Source organism: Ornithorhynchus anatinus, chromosome 2 (assembly GCF_004115215.2).
Source record: "Ornithorhynchus anatinus isolate Pmale09 chromosome 2, mOrnAna1.pri.v4, whole genome shotgun sequence".
NCBI lineage: Eukaryota > Metazoa > Chordata > Mammalia > Monotremata > Ornithorhynchidae > Ornithorhynchus > Ornithorhynchus anatinus.
In genome coordinates this window covers 87387849-87411357 of record NC_041729.1, presented here as the reverse complement: position 1 = coordinate 87411357, position 23509 = coordinate 87387849, and the positions used below count along the sequence as shown (strand labels likewise).

The window sequence follows — 23509 nt, the reverse complement described above, 5'->3', positions numbered from 1 at the left end:
TGGAGTGTGGGGAGGCAGGAGGTTGGGGGGTCAGAAAGGAGGCTGATGCAGTAATCCAGGCGGAATAGGATGAGTGATTGTAGTAAGGACAACACCAAGGTTTTGGGGTTGTGAAAAAACGAAGATAGTGGCATTGCCTAAAGAGATGGGAAAGACAGAGGGAGGACAGGGCTTGGGTGGAAAGGTAAGGAATTCTGTTTTTCACATGTTTAGTTTGAGGTACTGGCAGGACATCCAGATAGAAATGTCCCAAAGGCAGGAAGAAATGCAAGACCTCGGGGAAGGAGAGAGGTCAGAGCTGGAGTTGTAGAGTTAAGAATTATCTGCATAGAGATGGTAGTTGAAGATTTGATCCCCGGTCAAGGGAGACTAAAAATCTAAGCAGGGTAGGGAGAACAAACACAGCATAAATAAGACAATTCTGATTAGAAACAATAGTCCTGCATCAAGTTAATTACTGCTGAGGGGAAATAGCCCACAGGCTCCTCACCCTTCTCTTCAGGGGTGTCCTGGGTCCAAACAGTTATAGCCTTTCCACCTTTCTGCATGTGGGAAGGTAGCTTTCTGACGGTTCTACTTTGGCAGGCCTGGTTTTCTTCCCAACAGTAGTAGGCAGAGGTGAAGTGGGGGTGGGGACCAGGCTGGGGGATGGGGAAAATCGGGGCTACAGGCCTTACTCTGGAGACCCAGTGGCAGGTTGTAGGGGTGTCACTGCAACCACGGCTTCTCTGTATCCTGCTCCTATGGGAAAAGTCTTTTCCTCCATACTATCATTAAGCACAAGTCAAAATCAGATGGATTGTGCCATTGGAAATTCAGACTGTTTTCAAATAAGTGCAAAGGGAGAAAAATCAGAGGCAGGAGAGTTAAATGGGGAAAAGAGATACTGGAAGGATTAGGATTTATGCCATTGAGTTTACTACATGTGTTCATTCTTTCTAGTGAAAATCAGCAGTTGCAGCTTCTCTATCTAGAGTGCATTCTGTCCATGCTCAGCAGTTCCTCCACCAGCATGCACCACCACAAAGCCTTCACTGACCTCATTTGGTAAGTATATCTGCTGTCCCTTGACACATTATGCATCACTGTCTCCCAAAATTTGTTTCCACAGCTGATGACCTAGAGAACTACACTGTTTTTCCTGCCCAATTCTAAAAATACTTGCAGTACACACTTGACAGAAATCACTATGATCAGAAAGTTCATGGAATATGAAGTCCTTTTCCATAACTGTTAGCTCCCAGATCTATTCAAACTTGTAGATCTTGCAGTATCTCAGAATTCCAAAGGACAAGCTACTAGCTATTAGGTAACATTCTACATCGGTGTCATTTTGTATGCCAATTAATCGATATTTTTTGAGCACTTACTGCATGCAGATCACTGTACTATGTGCTGTGAAGAGTACATTATAACAGAGTTGGTAGATACGTTCCCTGTCCACAAAGAGCTTACAGTCTAGAAACTGAGACAGATGTGAATGTAAATAAGTAAATTGTGGACATGTACGTAAGTACTGTGAGGCTGAGGGAGAGGTGAGTAAAGGATGAAAATCCAAGTGCAAATCCAGAGTCTAGTCCCAAACTCTACAGTGTTTCTAGAGGAAGGGATTAGAGGTTAGAAGAACTAGATTCTGTTCTTGGTTTAGCTCCTGACGTTCCATTTCATTACAATTCACTTTCTATCCTATTCCTAATCCTAGACATAGAAGGGACTCTGGGGAGTTGATTGAATCTTTCTGGGTCTCTTTGTTTCTGCATGGATAGAGGGGATAGTAATATTTGCCCTTAAGGCAGTGTGCAATTTACAGATGAAAAAAATATTTTTGCCGTCATCCATTTTTGGAGACTATTACAGCTTGACCACGTCTTAAACTTCTGCTGAAATGCTTTATTTATATTGGTATTCTACTTTCTCAAAATCAACCTGAGACATTCAGAAACATTATCAGTAATACACACCGAGATGCATTGTTAAAGCAGAATACCAACCTTGCCCTTTATTTAGCTTTAGTCATCTGATCTGTAAAACAACCAGTTTTCCCCTCCCGGTACCGAAACCCTTTTCAAACTCTCACTGAGAGCATTTGTCCGTCTCTCTTTCCGTCCCCAGGAAGCATCTGTGCCCAGCTCTCATAGTGATCCTGGGCAACCCCGTCCATGATAAAACCATCACTTCTGCCCACAGCAGCGGCCCCAGCTTTGAGCCCATCTCCCCTTCGTCAGGGGTCTCTGACCACGGCCGTGGTTCGGGCTGCTCCTCCACGGCCCCGGCCCTCAGTGGTCCCGTGGCTCGGACCATCTACTACGTTGCAGGGGAACTCGTGCGATTGGTGGGGTCGGTGGAATCCATGAAGCCAGTGCTTCAGTCTCTCTACCATCGAATGCTGCTGTATCCCCCACCACAGCATCGAGTGGAAGCCATCAAAATCATGAAAGAGGTAGGAAAGAACGGAAGCCTGTCTTCTCTGGGATTGTTTGTCTTGTCTACTCTAGATCAGAAGTTCCTGCAGGGCCACACTGCCTACTCTGACCCAAAGTCCCTTGCGTATTTCTCTGGATCATGTGGGGACTTAGGTCATCTTAATCGTTAATGCAGTACTTATCTATTGGGAGAGGCGCTTGACTACCAGATCTCACTAATCAGGCAATTTGACCTCCTCAATTTGTCCTATCACTGTTTGGTACCTTCTTCCAGAGATATCCTTTTTTTTTTTTTAAGTTCAACTACATTACTATCCAATTTTAGGTGTATTTCATACCCTGTCTCCTAGCAACTCATGTCCAAAATTCGTATTTGAACAATGATTTTTTTCAGTCAGTACTCCATTGCCCAAATTATTTAGAGTTAGCATGATCTGACACTCTGATCCCACTGCAGAGTTCCTCATAGGAGTCAGGGGAGGTGAATGTCTGTATCCTCATTATCGGAGCTGAAAATGATAGAGGAAAGGACTGGATTAAATCCCTAATTGTATCTGTTACCGATTTGTACATTCCAAGCGCTTAGTACAGTGCTCTGCACATAGTAAGCGCTCAATAAATACTACATACTACTACTCCTTTGACACTACGAGCCTGCGAGTCATATTTACATCTGGTCAGTGGGTGTGATTGCATCCCAGAATATTTTTGTAAAAAACCCAGAGTGACCCCAGCCTAGTACCAATACTGTGCGATAGAGTCCCAGACCAATGTGGTTAACCTCTGTGGTCTTCACTGCCCAAGTTCAGGATTTCTCCTGAGCCTATTCTCCATGCAAGATGCCTTATGAGGGCCTTCAAGAAGCACTCCCCTAATAATAAAATAATATAATTTTGGTACTTCTAAGTGCTTACTCTTTGCTAAGCACTGTTCTAACCACTGGGGTAGATACAAGTTGATCAGGTTGGACACAATCCCTGTCCCACACAGGACTTACAGTCTAAGTAGGAGGGAGTAGGATTAATCCGCATTTTATAGATGAGGAAACTGAGGCACAGAGAAGTTAAGTGACTTGCTCAAGGTTACTCTACAGACACGTGTGACTACTCCTGGCAATTGCACACCCCCATCTCCCAGCGCAGGAATAGTTTGAACATTCGGCTTGTCCCAGAGGCCTGTCACTCTCACGGGTATATTTTGAAGTTCTCCAGACTCCCTTTTCTTATCCTTCCTGAAGGACCACCGAAGCCACCTCACATGAAAAATAGGTTCAGTAGAAATCCTGAATGTAGCTAATGCGGGCAGTGAGAACCACAGTTGGCTCCGCCTATTCAACATGTCGGAGCTTTAAATCAGACTTTTCTGGGAATGGTGCCTGAGGAAGTTCCTGCCAGAGGTGGAGTTAGATACACAGCCATGCTGGCAGCATCCTTGTAAAGGTCGGGAGCAGTTGTTCAGGAGTATTTATCAATCATCGCTATAGAACTGCATATCCTGCATTGTACTTTATAATCATTTGTAATGGTGCTGCAGTCCAAATTCCTACTCTTAAAAAAGTCCATATATTCACCTAGCCACTGCCTGTGCTCTGTTCTAAAGAAATCAAGCCCTTGGCACAACAGAAGGTGGAGGTGACAAAGTGGAGAAGGGTTTATCAGTAGCGGGGCAATTTGCAAAACCACAGCCCAGTGGAGAGACTATGAGCCTGGAAGTCATGGGACATAGTTCTAATCCAGGTCTCCCACTTGCCTGCCATGTTGACCTTGGACAAGTCACTTTTCTTCTCTGTATGTCAGTTTCCTCCTCTGTGAAGTGGGGCAGAATTACCTGTTCTTCTTCCCCCTTAGATTGTGAGGCACAAGTGGGACACTGTGACCGAGACCTGATTATTTTAGGTCTTCCTCTGCACCTAACAGAGCAACCACTTAACAAACACCTCAATCATGATCACTATTGTTGCTCCAGGAGCCTGTCTTCTCTCCCCTAAATAGCAAAGAAAGAGCCATATCTCCACCCCCAGGGAACTAGCTGATTACGGCTAGTGGCATTGGCCAAGTAAATTTTCAAAAATTAAAGAACTAAAGATTTTACATTGACAGGCCAATCGTTGACTCGTATTCCCAACCTGAAATGCTAACCTTAACCATAAGGAGGTTTTAGGAGCTGAAGGGTGTTGACTGGTGGATTTCCATTTTGGCAGCATCTATTATTGGACCTGAGGTATTCAGTTTTAGGCATTTTGAAGCCATCTCCTCTCTCCCTACTGTTGAAGTGCCTATGTGCAAAAGCACGTCATGATATTTTTCATTGTCACACTATGAAGTGAAGGAAACTGAGAGGTTAGGTAACTTACCCAAAAGCACAGTTAGTTTCATGACATAAATAGCATTAGAACATTCTTTTTTATGAGAGGATGGTTAAAGGAGTTGAGATGGTTTATCTCAAGGAAGACAAGGTTAAGAGGTGGCTTTAAAATAATCTTAAAATAAATGAAGGTGATGACCTCCATGTCCACTGAGGACTATAGAAGAGGAAAGAGGCTTACGTTAAAGCAGGAGAGATTACAGTTGCATATTAGGAAGAATGTCTTGACTTTCAAAGGTTGAGATGAGAGATTATACAGTTTCCATCCTTGGAGATCTTTAAGGCGTCAGTAGATTGATTCATTCATTTAATCATATTAATTGAGCATTTACTGATATTTATTGAGCACTTACTGTGTGCAGTGCACTGTCCTAAGCACTTGGGAAAGTACAATATAACAATAAACAGAAATGTTCCTTGCCTAGAGAAGGGGTAGACAGACATGAATATAAATAAATATATTATAGATATGTACATAAGTGCTATGGGGCTGGGACGGGGGAGAACAAAGGGAGCAAGCCAGAGCGATGCAGAAGGGAGTGGGAGAAGAGGAAAGGGGGACTTATTCTGGGAAGGCCTCTTGGAAGAGATATGACTTCAAATTTGATTGAATGAATGAATAAGGCTCAGAAGGAGGGGAGAGTAATTGTTGGATTTGAGGAAGGAGGGCATTCCAGCCTTCGGTTCTGTCTGGCTTGGTTGGTCATCTGCTTGGAGACAGGAGGTTAGCCAGAATGACTTCTCAGAGCCTCTTTTGGCACTCTGGTAGTCTCTCTGTTGTGTGGTCTGCTGAGTTAACCAAGAAAAGCCGGTATACGGGCTTGGTTTCAAAACCAATCATATTTGCAGACAGGTAACTGAGATACCAAATGTTCAGGTTTAAGTACACAGGGAAACCTGTTTGGTGTCCAGGATGTTTGTTTTCGCACTTTGGAGTTTGAACCCCGTATGTGCCATTTCCTTGTACTCAATCATATGAGTTCTAAAGAAAAATACAATGATACGTAAGCACTGCATCTTGCAAATCAGATATGCTCAGTATCTGATTTTATTGTTCCGTGCTTTCCCTTTCTCCATCTTCCATCTGTTGAAAAACCGGACAAATGAGCAGTTGTCAGAAGCAGAGTTCCAACTCACTTCCTTCCCTTTTTCCTTTCCAGGGCCCCAACTTTAGAGGGGTTTCTTTTCTCTTTGCAATGATCCAAAACCTTCAATCTTACCACCCAAAGCAACTGCTACAGTAGTCTTGTGTGTTGCCCTCCCCATCTGAAGAATCCACGTTCTTTGTTTTTTTGGCCCACCTTTTATTGAATGTATTTGCTTATGTTCATTCATTCATTCATTCAATAGTATTTATTGAGCGCTTACTATGTGCAGAGCACTGTACTAAGCGCTTGGAATGTTCAAATCGGTAACAGATAGAGACAGTCCCTGCCCTTTGACGGGCTTACAGTCTAATGGGGGAGACAGACAGACAAGAACAATAGCAATAAATAGGATCAAGGGGATGAACATCTCATACAGCCTTGTGCCTCTCTTCGGGGCCAGATTAAGTTTCATCTGGACCCCGGGGGTAAATGACTTTCCGGGTCTCCTGAGTGAACTTGTTGTCACCTGTATGCTGCTTATGATTTCATTGGAGGGGCTGAATTATCCAGCTCTTGCTGCTGCTACTGCCTGCAGCAGTTTCCCCACTTGTCCACTTTATCTCAGTCCCGACCTTTACTTTGCCTGGAGCTAAGCAAGTGTGCTGCTCGGACCATGTGTGCTTCAGTGAAAAGCAGAGCTGGAATCTGCAATTCATGCAGCCTGGGGGCCTGGTCTGGCCCAGTGGACTCCAAGAGCCATAGTGCTCAGCTGCTGGTAACTGCTAAGGGAGAGGGCGCAGCAAAATGGAGACGTGCTTTTCTGAAGATGAGTTCCTTGTGTTCTAGTATAGCTGAGGCCCCACCTCTTAGAGCCCGGTGGAGAAGTAGAGTCAAACAGTGGTGACCAGCAGCAAACTCGCTCCTGACTCCGGTGGGGATGGGATTTATTGTGTAGGACTGGGGGAGCGAGGACCTAAACCTGAGTCTTTGAGCTGCAGTCCTGAAAACCCCTGTGTTAATCTGGTCCTGCCTTTTTTCCTGCTGTAGAAATAATTCTATTTCTATCCAAACGCAAGGCTATAATGTTCAAATGTCAGCGTAAACTCTCGCAGATGGCTGTTCCTACCTCCTAAATCTGGAATACCCATTTCATTTCAGCTTCTAGGGGCATATTGTTCTCAGTTAACAAAAAAACCTGTATAACTACTAACAAGATCTGTGATGATCTAGAATAAATAACAAATAGGCCTGCTTTCTTATCATCCAAGTAAATCTTGAAACTGGAGAGCTGATGGCTTTGAGACCTTAAAGGCCGTAATAATATGCAAGAAAAAAATTGCAAGACCTGTCTGTCTTAGAGCCAGAGCGAAATGCACGAGCCACATTACCATGTGACTAGCCACATCCCCGAGGCTGGCTCCATCTCAGCTGGACCTCGGGCCTCAGGGTAAGAGAGATCCAGTCTGGACAACAGGAGCTGGACTTTCTGGGGGTCTTCTTTTGCCCGAAGACCCTGGCAAGCATTAGTTCGTTCATTCAGTCGTATTTACTGAGCACTTACTGTGTGCAGAGCACTGTATTAAGTGCTTGGAAAGTACAATTCAGCAACAGAGACAATCCCTGCCCATAACAGGCTCACAGTCTAGAAGGGGGGAGACAGACATCAAAACAAGTAAACAGGCATCAATAGCATCAATATAAATAAATAGAATTGTAGATCTACTTATCAGAGATCTACACACCAAAACAAGTAAAAAGGCATTATTATGGATAAATAGAATAATAGATCTGTACATATATACACAAGTGCTGTGGGGCATGGAGGAGGTAGAGCAAAGGGAGTGAATCAGAGTGATGTGGAGGGAGCTGAAGAAAACGAGGGGTTTAGTCTGGGGGTGCCTCCTGGAGGAGGTGAGCCTTCAGTAAGGCTTTGAAGGGGGAAAGTGTGATTGGCGAATTTGAGCAGGGAGGGTATTCCAGGCCAGAGGTAAGACATGGGCCGGGGGTCAACAGCGGGACAGGTGAGAATGAGGCACAGTGAGAAGGTTCATTTCTTAGACTCCCACTAGAGGCTAGTTTTGGGCCCCACCAGAGACACATATCCTTGGAAGTTTCAAAAATAACCTAATCTTCTTTGTAGTTTAGCCTGCAGACAATCTGGACCACTGTGGGACTTGGCCTGAGGGAATGTGCCCCACAGGACAAGGCGAAGTGTGGATGGACCTGTAGTGTGATGCTGGCCTGTTTAATTTGGGGCGTGAAGTTTCCAGTTTAACTCCTTTTGGGCTAGATAACATGCTTATTTCCTGTCATACTTCAAGTGATTGTGGTTTGGTGATTTCTTTCTTATAAAAATTATTTTTCTTAAAGATACTCGGTAGTCCCCAGAGACTCTATGATTTGGCAGGACCCAGCTCTACTGATCCAGAATCCAGAAGAAGAACAGTCTCCAAAAGGAAGTCACATCTGGATCTTCTCAAACTGTATGCTGTTGTCACTTTCTATTTCGTGTTAGTCCCTGGTGAACACTGATATTCATTTCAAACAGTCCTCCCAGTCCAAGCAACAGATTGAGTTTTTGTTTTCCAAATTATCTACTAGAGAAAGAACTTTTACATTCTTGGGAGGAAAAAAAGTGATGTTGGGGGAATTCTTCAGTGCCCCGTGAGCTAATTCATTCATTCAGTCGTATTTATTGAGAGTTTTCTGTGTGCAGAGCACTGTACTAAACACTTGGAAAGTGCAATTCAGCAACAAATATGTGACCTTTACACTAGCTGAGTCACTCCCAAAGTAGAAGCTACAAGGCAGAAGATTCAGGGTGCCTGCAGTGAACTAGAGAGTTTACACATCCCTGTTTATGCAACCCCTGATAGTAGGAAATTTTAGAATTCCAGTCCAAACCCAGATATGCCCTTCCCTTGTATCGAGTATTAAAGTTTTGATAATGGCTCTTCTAGAAAGTCCTAATTGTCTCTGGGTGTACTTGTGGGAACACATTTCTCAGGTTTTCTTATCCTGGATTCTTTTTCTAATTTAACAGTATCATGGATGGAATGGCTGAAGCCTGCATAAAAGGTGGCATTGAGGCTTGTTATGCCTCCGTGTCTTGTGTCTGCGCCCTGCTCGGTGCTTTAGATGAACTAAACCAGGGAAGAGGCTTGAATGAGGACCAGGTCCAGCTGGTTCTCCAGCGCCTCGAAGAACTGAAGGATGGGGTGGAGTCGAACCGAGACTCCATGGAGATCAACGAGGCTGATTTCCGGTGGCAGCGGAGGGTGTTGTCCTCCGAACACACCCCATGGGAATCGGGAAATGAGAAAAGCCCCGATATCAGCATCAGTGTTACCACAGATACGGGCCAGACTACTCTGGAGGGGGATATGGGGCAGACAACGCCAGAGGACCACCCTGAGGATCAGAAGAATGTTTTGCAATCACCAGAGGTCCAGGAGAGAAAGGAACTTCCCAGTAAAGAACCAGAGTCAGAAGCCATAGACCAACCAGATGTCGTTCAAAGGAGCCACACGGTTGTTTACCCGGATATCACCAACTTCCTGTCAGTCGACTGCAGGACTAGGTCCTATGGATCCAGATATAGTGAGAGTAATTTCAGTGTAGATGACCAAGACCTTTCAAGGACTGAATTTGATTCATGTGACCAGTACTCCATGGCTGCAGAAAAGGACTCGGGCCGGTCAGACGTGTCAGACATCGGGTCAGACAACTGCTCGCTAGTGGACGAGGAGCAGACGCCACGGGACTGCCAGGGTCACAGGTCACTGCGCACTGCTGCGCTCTCCCTGAAGCTGCTGAAGAACCAGGAGGCTGACCAGCACAGCGCCAGGCTCTTTGTCCAGTCCCTGGAAACACTCCTCCCCAGGCTCCTGGCTCTCCCCAGTGTGGAGGAGGTGGACTCCGCACTCCAGAATTTTGCCTCGACCTTCTGCTCAGGTTTGCAAGCAGCTATTTAACTGTATGGCCAAGTGATATTTTAATGGGTAATTACCTCTGAGTGCCCCCTCGAAGCCACACAAGGCATCCTAAAACCTAACTGGACTGCCTGTGCCTTGGTTTGAAAGAAGGAAAAGGAATTCTCAAAAATTCTACTGGTGTTAGGTCATCTAGAACCCTTGAAAAGTTTCATCCATCCTGGCTAGACAGCCAGGGCACTGTCAGAGGGCACACTCTTCCACTCAGGAGACACCCTCCCCGACCCCGTCCTTCCTCAAAAAATCCCATCCCATGTCCAAACCCTAACTACTCCACCATGCCCCAGAGTAGCCCAAAAAGAGTGAGAGAAAAGCCAGGGAGAAAAGGGACTCTGCAAAGCTTAAGGGTGAGCATAGTCTGGGGACAGGGTGAATTTGGGGCTATCTGGTTGCTTCCCTAGCTTCGTCTACTCCACTTTAACAGGCCCTGCATGCCAGAGAGCTGAAAGTGGCTGAAAAGGGCATCCATTCATCCAGTTTTGCAGTACAGTCTCGTTTTCAATCAGCCTGATCCCTGTCTGCTTCAGGTTCAGTACCAGATGCTTTTATATCCAGTATTTTAATTTCCAAGTCTGAGCATTCCTCTCCCTTAGCTCCTGCCACTGTGTTCTACAGCTCAGATGAGGTGCCTAAGTTCACATGGACTTGGGAAGTGAAAACTGAGTCTCTTGAGAAACACTCTAATAATGTTGGTATTTGTTAAGCGCTTACTATGTGCAGAGCACTGTTCTAAGTGCTGGGGTAGACACAGGGGAATCAGGTTGTCCCACGTGGGGCTCACAGTCTTCATCCTCATTTTACAGATGAGGTAACTGAGGCACAGAGAAGTTAAGTGACTTGCCCACAGTCACACAGCTGACAGGTGGCAGAGCTGGGATTCGAACTCATGAGCTCTGACTCCAAAGCCCAGGCTCTTTCCACTGAGCCACACTGCTTCTCTAGGAACAGTGAGCTCAGCAAACGTCCATAAAATGGCACACGTGATGCCTTGTTATATTTTATATGTGGCATACCGTGGCATCACCTGTGTCTTCTTGTCCCATATTCAGAAGGGCCACCAGTGGCCATCATAGGGCTGATTAAAGTAGAGTAGTATGATCTCTTCTGACCTCCCATTATAGATCACCGGCATTTCTGACGAGGTTATTTTATACATGTAAACACATTTAGAACTAATTATGTGGAGTTTATTCATTCATTCAATAGCTTACAGAGGAGATCTCTTTTATTAGAGAAGCAGCGTGGCTCAGTGGAAAGAGCACGGGCTTTGGAGTCAGAGGTCACGGGTTCGAATCCCGGCTAGGCCACTTGTCAGCTGTGTGACTTTGGGCAAGTCACTTCACTTCTCGGTGCCTCAGTTCCTTCATCTGTAAAATGGGGATGAAGACTGTGAGCCCCCACATGGGACAACCTCATTCCCCTGTGTCGACCCCAGCGCTTAGAACAGTGCTCGGCACATAGTAAGCGCTTAACAAATACCACCATTATTATTATTATTATTATGAATGGGAAAAATGGATAAAAAGTTTGCACTGCAAGGCCATTATCTTTGGCATGCTATTATTACCTTTCCCTACTCTATTTATTCACTCTTAATTCTAGCACTGCCCATATATTGCTATCTTTGGAAGCTATGGTGATCACTGAATAAAAGACTCTGTCATATGACTTTGGGCAGGAGGGGCCTGTAATAAGAACGGGCCAGAGAGAGGCTTACATTAATTTATGAGGAGAGGGAGAAAGCCAGTGACTGACCCAGGCATGGAGAGGCCCTTGACTCTGCCGACTTCTCCCAAGGTTCCCTGCCAAGCTGTGTGAGGGAAACTTCCTTTCCCTCTCTCTCTCTCTTTCTCATTCTCTCTCTTCTCATTCTCTTTCTCTTCGTTATCATTATCTCCTTTCATTCTCACCCCCCCGACCCTCTTCCTCGGGATATGGATTGTATCCAACTGGACCACCTTTTATCTACTCCAGCGTTTAGAACAGCACCTGGCACATAGTAACCACCTAACAATTAAAAATTTTAAAAAAATTATCCTCCAAAACTACCCCAGGCTAACTCTATCTCTCACTTTTCTGTAACTCTTCATCTAACTCACTAGTATCCTTGTTGAATTAATATAGTATATCAACTATTTACTGAAAATGATTATTTAAACACTTTAAAAACACTGGCCCTCTCCCCTCTCCTAGAAGCCGAGAACTAGCTCACAACAGTGGTCCAGTCTGCCTAGAACTAACTCTGTTTCCAATAATGAAACACTGGAAGCACTGACATCCATCCTAGTGACTAGAGATGAACTGGAAGCAGGTAGAACTTTTCTCTCCACACATAACTTACAGTTAGTTCTGGCTGAGGGACTTTTGATATTTGTAATCCATGGAAGAGTGAATTTTTCCATGGCTGCTGCTGACAGTTTGGTGCTTATAAAATTATATGCTGTGAAGATATATAGTTGGACCTCAATGAGAAGATTTTTCATATTTTTTCAAACTGGCCCATATCTAGATTTATTATTCTCACTTTCAGGACTAGCTAATAGGTTTATCCAAAACAAATTCATTGTCCTTATCTTTATGAAGCCTTTAAATTTGTGCAAGGACCCTCTTTTGCCCACTGGTTTTGGGTTTCATAGTGTTTTTCAGTGAGTCATTTCACCCCATCTGAGGCTCATCAGTGAGGAGATATGAGCATTCAAAAGATAATAGAATGAAATGAAAATGAGGAATCTCATATCTTCTATTCATAGGCGATTCTGGGGAATGTGATATGAGCCCCGGAAATTTTAAGTGGGAGATAGGTCAGAATCTGCATCTAAAAATTCAAGTCCCTTGGATATCCCTCAGTATGCATATTTATAAGAGGTCAAAAATTTGGGAAAAATCAAATCCCATATGATGACAGGATTTCAGAGATGTGCTTGCCAAAGAAATTTTTGGAATCAATGCAATATGAATGTCCTGAAATATTGCTTATACAATATCAAGACTGATTATAAGAAAATAATCTGAGGGAGATTTTTCAGAACTAGGGCAGTAGGGGTTTTTTTGGCACTCCAGTATTGTGTGAACTGCCAAGCTATAGATAGTTTCTGTAGTATGCAGATTATCCTGAAGGGTTGATGGCTGTCATTCTCTGAGCACAGACATAGCTATTTTGAGGGCTATTAACCAATTTTGAACAATCAATCAATAGTATTGATCCTTTTTTGCAGTGAGTTCTCACAATGGGAGATTGGCTGTCATCAACCAATAAGCACTTCCTCTGTGCTGAGCACTGTACTAAGTGCTGGGGAATATGCTGTACAGATAGTACACATGATACCTATCCTCAAGGAGATTTCAATCTAGTGGAGGGAATAGACACTCCCTTCCAATCAGTATTTTTGCATTTTAATTTGGACTTTTTCAATCTGCTTTTCCACAGACACATTTGGTAAAGTCAGAGCTGAAGGTAGCTTGGGTTTTTAAGGTTCAGATAAATCAGTTGATGCAATCTTTTGAAAAACATAAAACTGTTCAAATATTCACACTGCTAGCAGTAGGATGACATTAATAGAAGAATGACTAATTTTTTTAAGGGGGAGACTAAGAATGACTAAGAAGCTAGTAGTGAACATTGAAGAAATTTTGCGCAGGAAAAATGCAGTGGCTCTTGTTATTATGACCTCTTCAGAGAGAAGAGAGAAAGATCCAGACCCAGATGGGATTGGGAGGCGGGGGGGGGGGGGGCGGATGTAGGGGGAGGTGTGTAGGGGGGGACTGTAAGAAACAGATACAGAGAGTGAGTTTCCCATCTTAAAAATATAGGTATTTGTTGAAAAGATCCATAATTTAATCTCCCCAACTCAAAATCTTATTGAAGTCACATCTCCTCCAAGAGGCTTTCCCTGAATAAGGCCTCATTTCCTCTTCTCCCACTTCCTTCTGGGTTGCACTAGCACTTGGATTTGCTCCCTGTATTCACCCCTCCTTCAACAACACTCCACAACACGTATGAACATATCAATAATTTATTTATATTATGTCTGTCTCCCCCTCTAGACTGTTAGCTTGTGGGAAGGGATTATGTTTACCATCTCTGTTATATTGCTATATTATACTCTTCCAAGTGCTTAGTACAGTGCTCTGCACAGAGTAAGTGCTCAAAAAGTACTACGGATTGATTAATTTCATGGTAAACAGGCCTAACCTTACGTAAGAAACTAACTGCCAAATTCAATCTTTTGGTTGACACATCCAGTGAAATAATACCAGGCTTGAAGACAGTCTGACAGTTTTATTAATTGCAATAAAATATGAGTTGATTTAAAAAAATTAATTGGTCCAGAAAACAGCCCAAACTGTGTAACTAAAAAATTGAAGGGATCAGTTTCAGTTTAAGAGCTTAGTACAGTGCTTTGCATACAGTAAGCACTCAATAAATATGATTGAATAGATGAATCAGTTTCAATATTTGTTGTTCCAATCTGGTGCCTATTTCAGGAGCATACAGTCAGTCAATCAATGGTATTTATTGAGTGTTTGCTGTGTGCAGACTACTGTACTAAGCACTTGGGAATGTTCAGTACAATAGTTTTGGCATTCAGGCAGAATAAATGTTAATAGTATGTTCTAGCGAGTAGGAGATTGTTAATTTTATGATCTTCCACAAAAGCTATGTAGAGTATGTAATGAAGCTTGTTGTGGGCAGTGGACGTGTGTACCACTTCTGTTGTATTGTACTCTTCCAAGCGCTTAGTACAAGGCTCTACCCACAGTAAGCACTCAAAAATAAGCTTGATCATTATAGCAGAACACCTGTGTGTGAAGGATTAAGAAATTGTTGTCCTCCCTGAGACTAAGTTCTCACCTTGCCCTGTTTTTATTTTATAAATTCTCAGTTTTTAGTAAATCAATTGGCCAAGGACCACACTCTATGTAGAGATGTAAACCCAGTTTCAAATTGGCCAGATTAGTCATTTCAGATGTAGTTAGGGTTGTTAACAATGCTTCCCAATTGCTTCTCACACAATATTGTAGTGAAGGTTGGGTTTTGGTATCTGTCTCTGATCAATTTTGCATGACTACACAAACCCACATTAGCCTCTGGTCCGCTTTTCATGAACCGAGCAGCATGATCTGCTTGGGTTTTTTCTTTTTTTAAATATGCTGAGAGAAAATATTCCTAGCATTTTATTTATGAGGAAATTTTGGCAAGGGCCCCGTATCTCGGTCATCTGTATCATCACCTTTGCTGCCTCCTCCGTCTTCATCGTAGATAAAAGTGTCTCTTATCAATGATCATTAGACAATAAATTGGCAGCCTCGAATTTCAGCTCACCGCCATCATACAGAAAGAGGAGCTTCTGCTATTGACCAAATCATCTTCCTCCTCCCTAAGAGCCTTGACATCCTCATCGTCCTCTCAGGTCAGAGTGCGAATGCCCTTTGCCTGCACGAGACCCTTCCTTGAACAGTTACTCATTTTTTAATCCCACCCTCAAACAGTTATTCACTCTCTAAATCCACCCTCAGTTATGCACCTAGTCCACGCCCCCAAAGTGACGTCAGTGGAAAATCCAAGAAGCCAGCCGCCCAGACCTTGCAAACCCTCAAGAGGCAAGACAAACATTACTCTTCCTTTTTTTTAATGTTGTGGTTTTTGTACTTTTTTTAAATCCCAGCACCTACTCTTCTTATAAAAACAGTGTTTATACTTGCAAAAAATGGCTTTTGAAGTTGTCGGGGGTCTCAAAATTTGCCTGAGTGTCTTTGTTTTTTAAATAAAACTTTAAAAGCCATCTTCTGCTATATATTCTCCTCCTGCCATAGACATTATCCTTTAAGTAATGCAGTGTTAATCCATATCCTAAATGGAGAACTGGGTGTGGGGTTCCTTTTATGCTGAAACCATCTATGTAGAAAAAATAAACATAGAGATATAAATAAATATTCTAGTAACCGACTTTTGAGTTCTACCATTTAACTCATGCCCTGAAAAACATTTGGAAACTTTCTCGTGTTTTGTCTGAGGAATCAAAAGGATAATGCCAGAATGGTGCTGAGGAGAATAATTGTCAGGTTTGTTTCCCATGTAGATGTTGGTAATTTGCATGATCCATATTTATTGATAAAACGAGATAGGCTAGAGTTTTGTCCAGTTTTCTGTCGTGATATGAGGGTCAGTATGATTGATGACATCGTCGGACCGGGTGACAGGACACCTGAGTTTGGTTCCTGGCTCCATAACTGGGAATTTGTGTAACCTGGAGTAAGTCGCTAGACCGCTTCTTGGAAGCGAGAGTGTGACTTGCCCCTGGAGACGCTCTAAACAGCATTTTGAGGCTTACAAAATTAAATGGCTATTTGAATATGAAACATTTTACTTCTGTTTCTCTCTTTGGGGGAAACATATTGGGAGCATGGGGAGAAATTTGGCCCTAGCAAGAGATCCTGATATTAATTCTACATTTCAGTAGTAGTGTGTGGAATGTTTGACTTTCCCCCGCAGCCAGAATTAGCCCCTGGTTCCCCATAAACTGAATCTACCCATGTGGTTTGCATATTTCATTAAAGAGATCCTTGTTGCCTCTCTGCTAGGTTTGATTCAGTCTCCAGGGTTCGATGGGAACAGTAACCTCAGTTTCCAGACACTGATGAGTGCGGACAGCCTCTATGGGGTCTCCCACTATACTCTTTTACTCAACCTGAAGCTGTCCAATGGTGATTACTACCGAAAGAAGCCAACCATCGCTCCCGTGACGCTGGTGAGTGCAGCCTCTTTTCCCTGGCTCCCTCTTCCTACTGCTTCATCTATGCACGTGGGTCTGTGTCCTTTGGACGTTTGATAGTCTCCCTACCCCGAACCCCACAGCATTTATATACATATATTTAAATTATGTACATATCTTTAAAATACATATAATGAATTACTTATATTAATGTCTGTCTCCCCCTCTAGACTGTAAGCTCGTTATAGGCAGGGGACCTGTCTGCTAATTCTGTTGTACTGGGAGATAAAGTGCGTAGTACGATGCTCTACACTTAATAAGCACTTAATAAATACCACTGATTGAAGGACTGATTTGTTCACCTGAATGTTACTATTTGCTGATTCACGTTTCCTGCATTCCTAATTGAATCGTAAACTCCCTGAAGAGAGGGATCATGACTTTTACTTCTTTTGCTTGTTCCTCAAGTTTCTAATATACAAAAAGTATATTAAGCTGTTGGTTTTAAAGACCTGTTCTGAGTTGGTATGTTCTAAACTGAAATAATAAGAGTTACCTACCCATTGCAGCATGGTCTAGTGGATGGACCACAGGTCTGGGAGTTAGCAGAACCTGGGTTTTAATCCTGGATCCATCACTTGTCTGCTGTGTGACCTTGGGCAAGTCACTTCTCTGCACCTCAATTATCTCATCTGGAAAATGGAGATTAAGACTATGAGCCCCACGTGGGTCCTGGACTGTGCCCAACCTTATTAGCTTGTGTCTACCCCAGCGCTTAGTATAGTGCCTGGCTTATAATATAATGATGGTATTTGTTAAGTTCTTACTATGTGCCAAGCACTGTTCTCAGCACTGGGGGAGATACAAGGTAATAATAATAATGTTGGTATTCGTTAAGCGTTTACTGTGTGCCGAGCACTGTTTTAAGCGCTGGGGTAGATTCAGGGTAATCAGGGTGTCCCACGTGAGGCTCACAGTCTTAATCCCCATTTTACAGATGAGGTAACTGAGGCACCGAGAAGTTAAGTGACTTGCCCAAAGTCACATAGCTGGCAGGTGGCAGAGCCAGAATTAGAACCCATGACCTCTGACTCCTAAGCCCATGCTCTTTCCACTGAGCCATGTTGCTTCTCAGAACTGGGGGAGATATAAAGTAATAACAATAATAATGTTGGTGTTTGTTAAGCGCTTACTATGTGCCGAGTACTGTTCTAAGCGCTGGGGTAGATACAGGGTAATCAGGTTGTCCCACGTGGGGCTCACCGTCTTAATCCCTATTTTCCAGATGAGATAACTGAGGCACAGAGAAGTTGTGACTTGCCCAAAGTCACACAGCTGACAAGTGATGGAGCCAAGCATTTACAAAATACCATAAAAATAGAGAATATGCTTCAAAGATTTGCCTATTACTTATTCCATTTTGGAAGGGTAGAGGTAGGAAAGAGTTCCGTGTAGTGAAGAGTAGCTGTACTATTTGAACGGTATTTATGGATGTCTAAGCCTCTCGCCTGTCAGAGACTTTGACGAACAGTGAATGCTTCCTGGAGTCTGATGGACAGTGCAGCAGTTCAGCAAACTGGGTTGATACACATGCACATTCCTCATAGTGGCTTAATTTTAAAAGCATTCATTGTCATCTTAACTTGCATCAGATGGCACATGGAGGTCTATCTCTTGTCCCTGACCATTAAATGGGGTAAAAAGAATATGCCAGACACTCAGAGTCCAGAAAGAGAGCCTTCACTTTACTCCAAAATTGCTTTTACTCTTTTTTGCCAAATTGAATTCAGCATTTTGACAGGTAGTAAACAATTTATTCTTGACAGTGGTTAGAGAAACAGCATGGCGTAGTGGATAGAGCACAAGCCTGGGAGTCAGAAGGTCATGCGTTCTAATCCTGGCTCTCTCACTTGTCTGCTGTGTGACCTTGAGCAAGTCTTTTCATTTCTCTGTGCTCCAGTTACCTCATCTGTAAAATGGGAATTGAGACTGTGAGCCCCACATGGGACAGGGACGGTGTCCAACCTGATTTCCTTGTATCTAACTCGGCGCTTAGTACAGTGACTGGTACATAGTAAACGCTTAACAAATACCACAATTATTATTATGAAGTATTCATTCATTCAATAGTATTTATTGAGCGCTTACTATGTGCAGAGCACTGTACTAAGCGCTTGGGATGAACAAGTCGGCAACAGATAGAGACAGTCCCTGCCGTTTGACGGGCTTACAGTCTAATCGGGGGAGACGGACAGACAAGAACAATGGCAATAAACAGCGTCAAGGGGTAGAACATCTCGTAAAAACAATGGCAACTAAATAGAATCAAGCCGATGTACAATTCATTAACAAAATAAATAGGGTAACGAAAATATATACAGTTGAGCGGACGAGTACAGTGCTGTGGGGATGGGAAGGGAGAGGTGGAGGAGCAGAGGGAAAAGGGGAAAATGAGGCTTTAGCTGCGGAGAGGTAAAGGGGGGATGGCAGAGGGAGTAGAGGGGGAAGAGGAGCTCAGTCTGGGAAGGCCTCTTGGAGGAGGTGATTTTTAAGTAGGGTTTTGAAGAGGGAAAGAGAATCAGTTTGGCGGAGGTGAGGAGGGAGGGCGTTCCGGGACCGCGGGAGGACGTGACCCAGGGGTCGACGGCGGGATAGGCGAGACCGAGGGACGGTGAGGAGGTGGGCGGCAGAAGAGCGGAGCGTGCGGGGTGGGCGGTAGAAAGAGAGAAGGGAGGAGAGGTAGGAAGGGGCAAGGTGATGGAGAGCCTTGAAGCCTAGAGTGAGGAGTTTTTGTTACTTCTTTCACACAGCTTAGAATCCTCAATTCTCTGGTTTATCTTTTTTGTTGTTGATGTTTTTTAATGTAAGAAGTATTAGATTAGATGTCCCTCAGGAGCTCAGTCTAAAAATAAAAATGAGGGAGAAGGGACTGGTGGCAGAAGCATAAGGAGAGATAATAATGTTGGTATTTGTTAAGCTCTCACTACGTGCAGTGCACTGTTCTAAGCGCTGAGGGAGATACAGGGTAATCAGGTTGTCCCACGTGAGGCTCACAGTCTTAATCCCCATTTTACAGATGAGGTAACTGAGGCACAGAGAAGTTAAGTGACTTGCCCACAGTCACAGCTGACAGGGGCAGAGCCAGAATTCGAACCCGTGACCTCTGGCTCCCCAGCCTGGGCTCTTTCCACCGAGCCACTGAGACAACATATAGACAAAAACAAAGATCAGTAGGGTACTGTGCCTCTAGGAGCAGAATTTCAGGCTTCTTACAGCTCAGAGTCCACACTCAAACCATGGCCACAGTAATCGCTAGAGCAACAGCTGTCATAGTCTTCCTGAAGTTTTGTGGAGGCGGCACCAGTCTAAGGCTGCTTTCCTCTGTCTTGCCAAGGGAATGTAAATCAATTTAGATTGGAGGTTCTTCAGTGATGTGGAGAATTGGTGCGGAATCCCATGGAGGCAGTACTAATAAATAATAATAATGGTATTTGTTAAGCACTTACTATGTGCAAAGCACTGTTCTAAGCACTGGGGGGATACAAGATGATCAGGTTGTCCCACGTGGGGCTCACAGTTTTAATCCCCATTTTACAAATGAAGTAACGGAGGCACAGAGAAGTTAAGTGACTTGCCCAAAGTCACACAGCTGTCAAGCGGGGGAACGGGGATTAGAACCCACGACCTCTGACTCCCCAGCCTGGGCTTTTTCCACTGAGCCATGCTGCTTCTCATAAGCCTCCAGGTAGAGGAGGATGCCAAGAGCCTTGACAGCTGCAATGAGGGGGTGGTGGGTCCCGAATGGAGAGATCTGGGATGTGATCATCCATGCCTGTCACCCCCATGCCCGTCACCCCCGCCAATTGTTCCGGACCTTTAACTCTCTCCTTAGGTCCCCTGTTCCTCCCCCTCCCCCATCTCTCACCCCCAATGATCTGGCCACCTATTTCCTCACGAAAATCAACACAATCAGGTCTGAGCCCCAAAGTCACCCCTCCGCCTCTCCCCTCCCCCCCACCAACCCTCTCCCCTACTTTCCCATCCTTCCCTGCAGTATCCTCAGAGGACATCTCCTCCCTCCTCGCAAGTGCCACCCCCTCCACCTGCGCCTCGGACCCCATTCCCTCTCACCTTATTAAAACCGTCACCCCTGCCCTCCTCCCTTCCTTAACTTCTATTTTTAACCACTCGATCTCCAATGGCTCCTTCCCCGCTGCCTTCAAACATGCCCACATCTCCCCCATCCTAAAAAAACCCGCTCTCGACCCCACTTCCCCCTCCAGTTATCGCCCTATCTCCCTACTACCCTTCCTTTCCAAAATCCTAGAACGAGTCGTCTACAATCGCTGCTTAGAATTCCTTAACTCCCATTCTCTCCTGGACCCCCTCCGATCTGGCTTCCGTCCCCTCCGCTCTACCGAGACTGCTCTCTCTAAGGTCACCCGTGACCTCCTTCTTGCCAAATCCAATGGCTCCTACTCCATTCTGATCCTCCTTGACCTCTCTGCTGCCTTTGACACCGTCGACCATCCCCTCCTCCTCCATACCTTATCTCACCTCGGCTTCACGGACTCTGTCCTCTCCCGGTTCTCCTCTTACCTCTCTGGCCGGTCATTCTCGGTCTCCTTCGCTGGCGCCTCCTCCCCCTCCCATCCTTTAACTGTTGGAGTTCCTCAAGGGTCAGTTCTCGGCCCTCTTCTGTTCTCCATTTACACTCACTCCCTCGGTGAACTCATTCGCTCTCACGGCTTCGACTACCATCTCTACGCAGATGACACGCAGATCTACATCTCCGCCCCGTCCTCTCCCCCTCCCTTCAGGCTCCCATCTCCTCCCGCCTCCGGGATGTCTCCACCTGTATGTTGACCCGCCACCTAAAACTCAACATGAGCGAGACTGAGCTCCTCATCTTCCCTCCCAAACCCGGTCCTCTCCCAGACTTCTCTATCACCGTGGATGGCACGACCATCCTTCCCGTCTCTCGGGCCCGCAATCTCGGTGTCATCCTTGACTCGTCTCTCTCGTTCACCCCACACATCCTATCCGTTACCGAGACCTGCCAGTCTCACCTTTACAATATCGCCAAGATCCGCCCTTTTCTCTCCACCCAGACGGCTACCTTACTGCTACGGGCTCTCGTTATTTCCCGGCTAGACTACTCTGTCAGCCTTCTCTCTGATCTCCCTTCCTCCTCTCTCGCCCCGCTCCAGTCTATTCTTCACTCCGCTGCCGGGCTCATCTTCCCGCAGAAACGATCTGGGCATGTCACTCCCCTTCTCAAACAACTCCAGTGGTTGCCTATCAACCTCCGCTCCAAACAAAAACTCCTCACTCTAGGCTTCGAGGCTCTCCATCACCTTGCCCCTTCCTACCTCTCCTCCCTTCTCTCTTTCTACCGCCCACCCCGCCCGCTCCGCTCCTCTGCCGCCCACCTCCTCACCGTCCCTCGGTCTCGCCTATCCCGCTATCGACCCCCGGGCCACGTCCTCCCGCGGTCCCGGAACGCCCTCCCTCCTCACCTCCGCCCAACTGATTCTCTTCCCCTCTTCAAAACCCTACTTAAAACTCACCTTCCCCAAGAGGCCTTCCCAGACTGAGCTCTTCTTCTCCCTCTACTCTCTCTACCACCCCCCCTTCACCTCTCCGCAGCTTAGCCCTCTTTTCCCCCCATTTTCCTCTGCTCCTCCCCCTCTCCCTTCCCATCCCCTCAGCACTGTACTCGTCTGCTCAACTGTATATACTTTCATTCAGTATTTATTTTGTTAATGAAATGTACATCACCTCGATTCTATTTAGTTGCCATTGTTTTTATGAGATGTTCTTCCCCTCGACTCTATTTATTGCCATTGTTCTCGTCTGTCCGTCTCCCCCGATTAGACCGTAAGCCCGTCAAACGGCAGGGACTGTCTCTATCTGTTGCTGACTTGTTCATTCTAAGAGCTTAGTACAGTGCTCTGCTCATAGTAAACGCCCAGTAAATACTATTGAATGAATGAATGATCAGCAGCCACTTAAGCCCACATGGGTAACCCAAGGTGCAGAATTCGGCTGTATAAGTACCTCTTTCAATTTGTAAATTATTTTTTGTCTGACTAGCCCATCTGATAATTTTCTTGTGGACAAGGATTGACTTCTATCTCTTTTATACTCTCCTAGGCACTTATAAAAAAAAAACACTGGTCTGTCTCTTCTGATTTCTTAGCCAAACTTCCCGTCCGGAGAAGGTGGCAGATGGTTACATGAACAAAATCAGCTTTCTTTTTGATTTGTCTGTTTGTCAACCACAGTTCATTCAATAGTATTTATTGAGCGCTTACTATGTGCAGAGCACTGTACTAAGCGCTTGGGATGAACAAGTCGGCAACAGATAGAGACAGTCCCTGACGTTTGACGGGCTTACAGTCTAATCGGGGGAGATGGACAGACAAGAACAATGGCAATAAACAGCGTCAAGGGGAAGAACATCTCGTAAAAACACACAGTTAGTCCCATGGGGTGAGAAGGCTAGTACTCATTCCAAGACTACCACAAGTGTGTGGCTCCTGTGAAGATGCGTTAAATCTTATAGACCTTTAGCAGATTTCCGCTCCAGCCCTGAAGTCAGTAGGCCGGGAAACAGAGAAACCGTCAAAGCAAATTGTAGAATAGTCATTCCCCAAATCCCATAGATAAATATTTAAATATGAATTTAATTCCGAGAAAATTAGATCTAGACAGTATATATGGGTCCTGCTTCTTTTCCAACGGCCTCAGATTTCTTGGTGGGTTTGATAGAAGCTTTAAGGGAAGCAGCATGCCCTAGTGGATCGAGCAAAGGCCTGGGAGTCAGAAGGACCTGGGTTTAATCCCAGCTCTGCTACTTGCCTGTTGTGTGACCTTAGGGAAGTCACTTCACTTCTCTGTGCCTCAGTTACCGCACCTGTAAAGTG

General features: G+C 44.9%; 1 protein-coding gene across 5 annotated transcripts in view; it reads left to right on the top strand.

The window, feature by feature from the left end:
- ARFGEF3 (ARFGEF family member 3) overlaps positions 1–23509 on the top strand; it is a 136357-nt gene that overhangs the window by 66350 nt on the left and 46498 nt on the right. For 3 of the 5 annotated variants that reach the window (XM_029057920.2, XM_029057917.2, XM_029057916.2), the window contains 6 exons: positions 943–1047; positions 2113–2440; positions 8246–8358; positions 8919–9829; positions 15385–15468; positions 16450–16616. In XM_029057920.2, the coding sequence (XP_028913753.1) occupies positions 943–1047; positions 2113–2440; positions 8246–8358; positions 8919–9829; positions 15385–15468; positions 16450–16616 (1708 nt within the window). The remainder of the gene's footprint in view (positions 1–942; positions 1048–2112; positions 2441–8245; positions 8359–8918; positions 9830–15384; positions 15469–16449; positions 16617–23509) is intronic. The other 2 variants (XM_029057919.2, XM_029057918.2) reach the window with 1 other exon arrangement.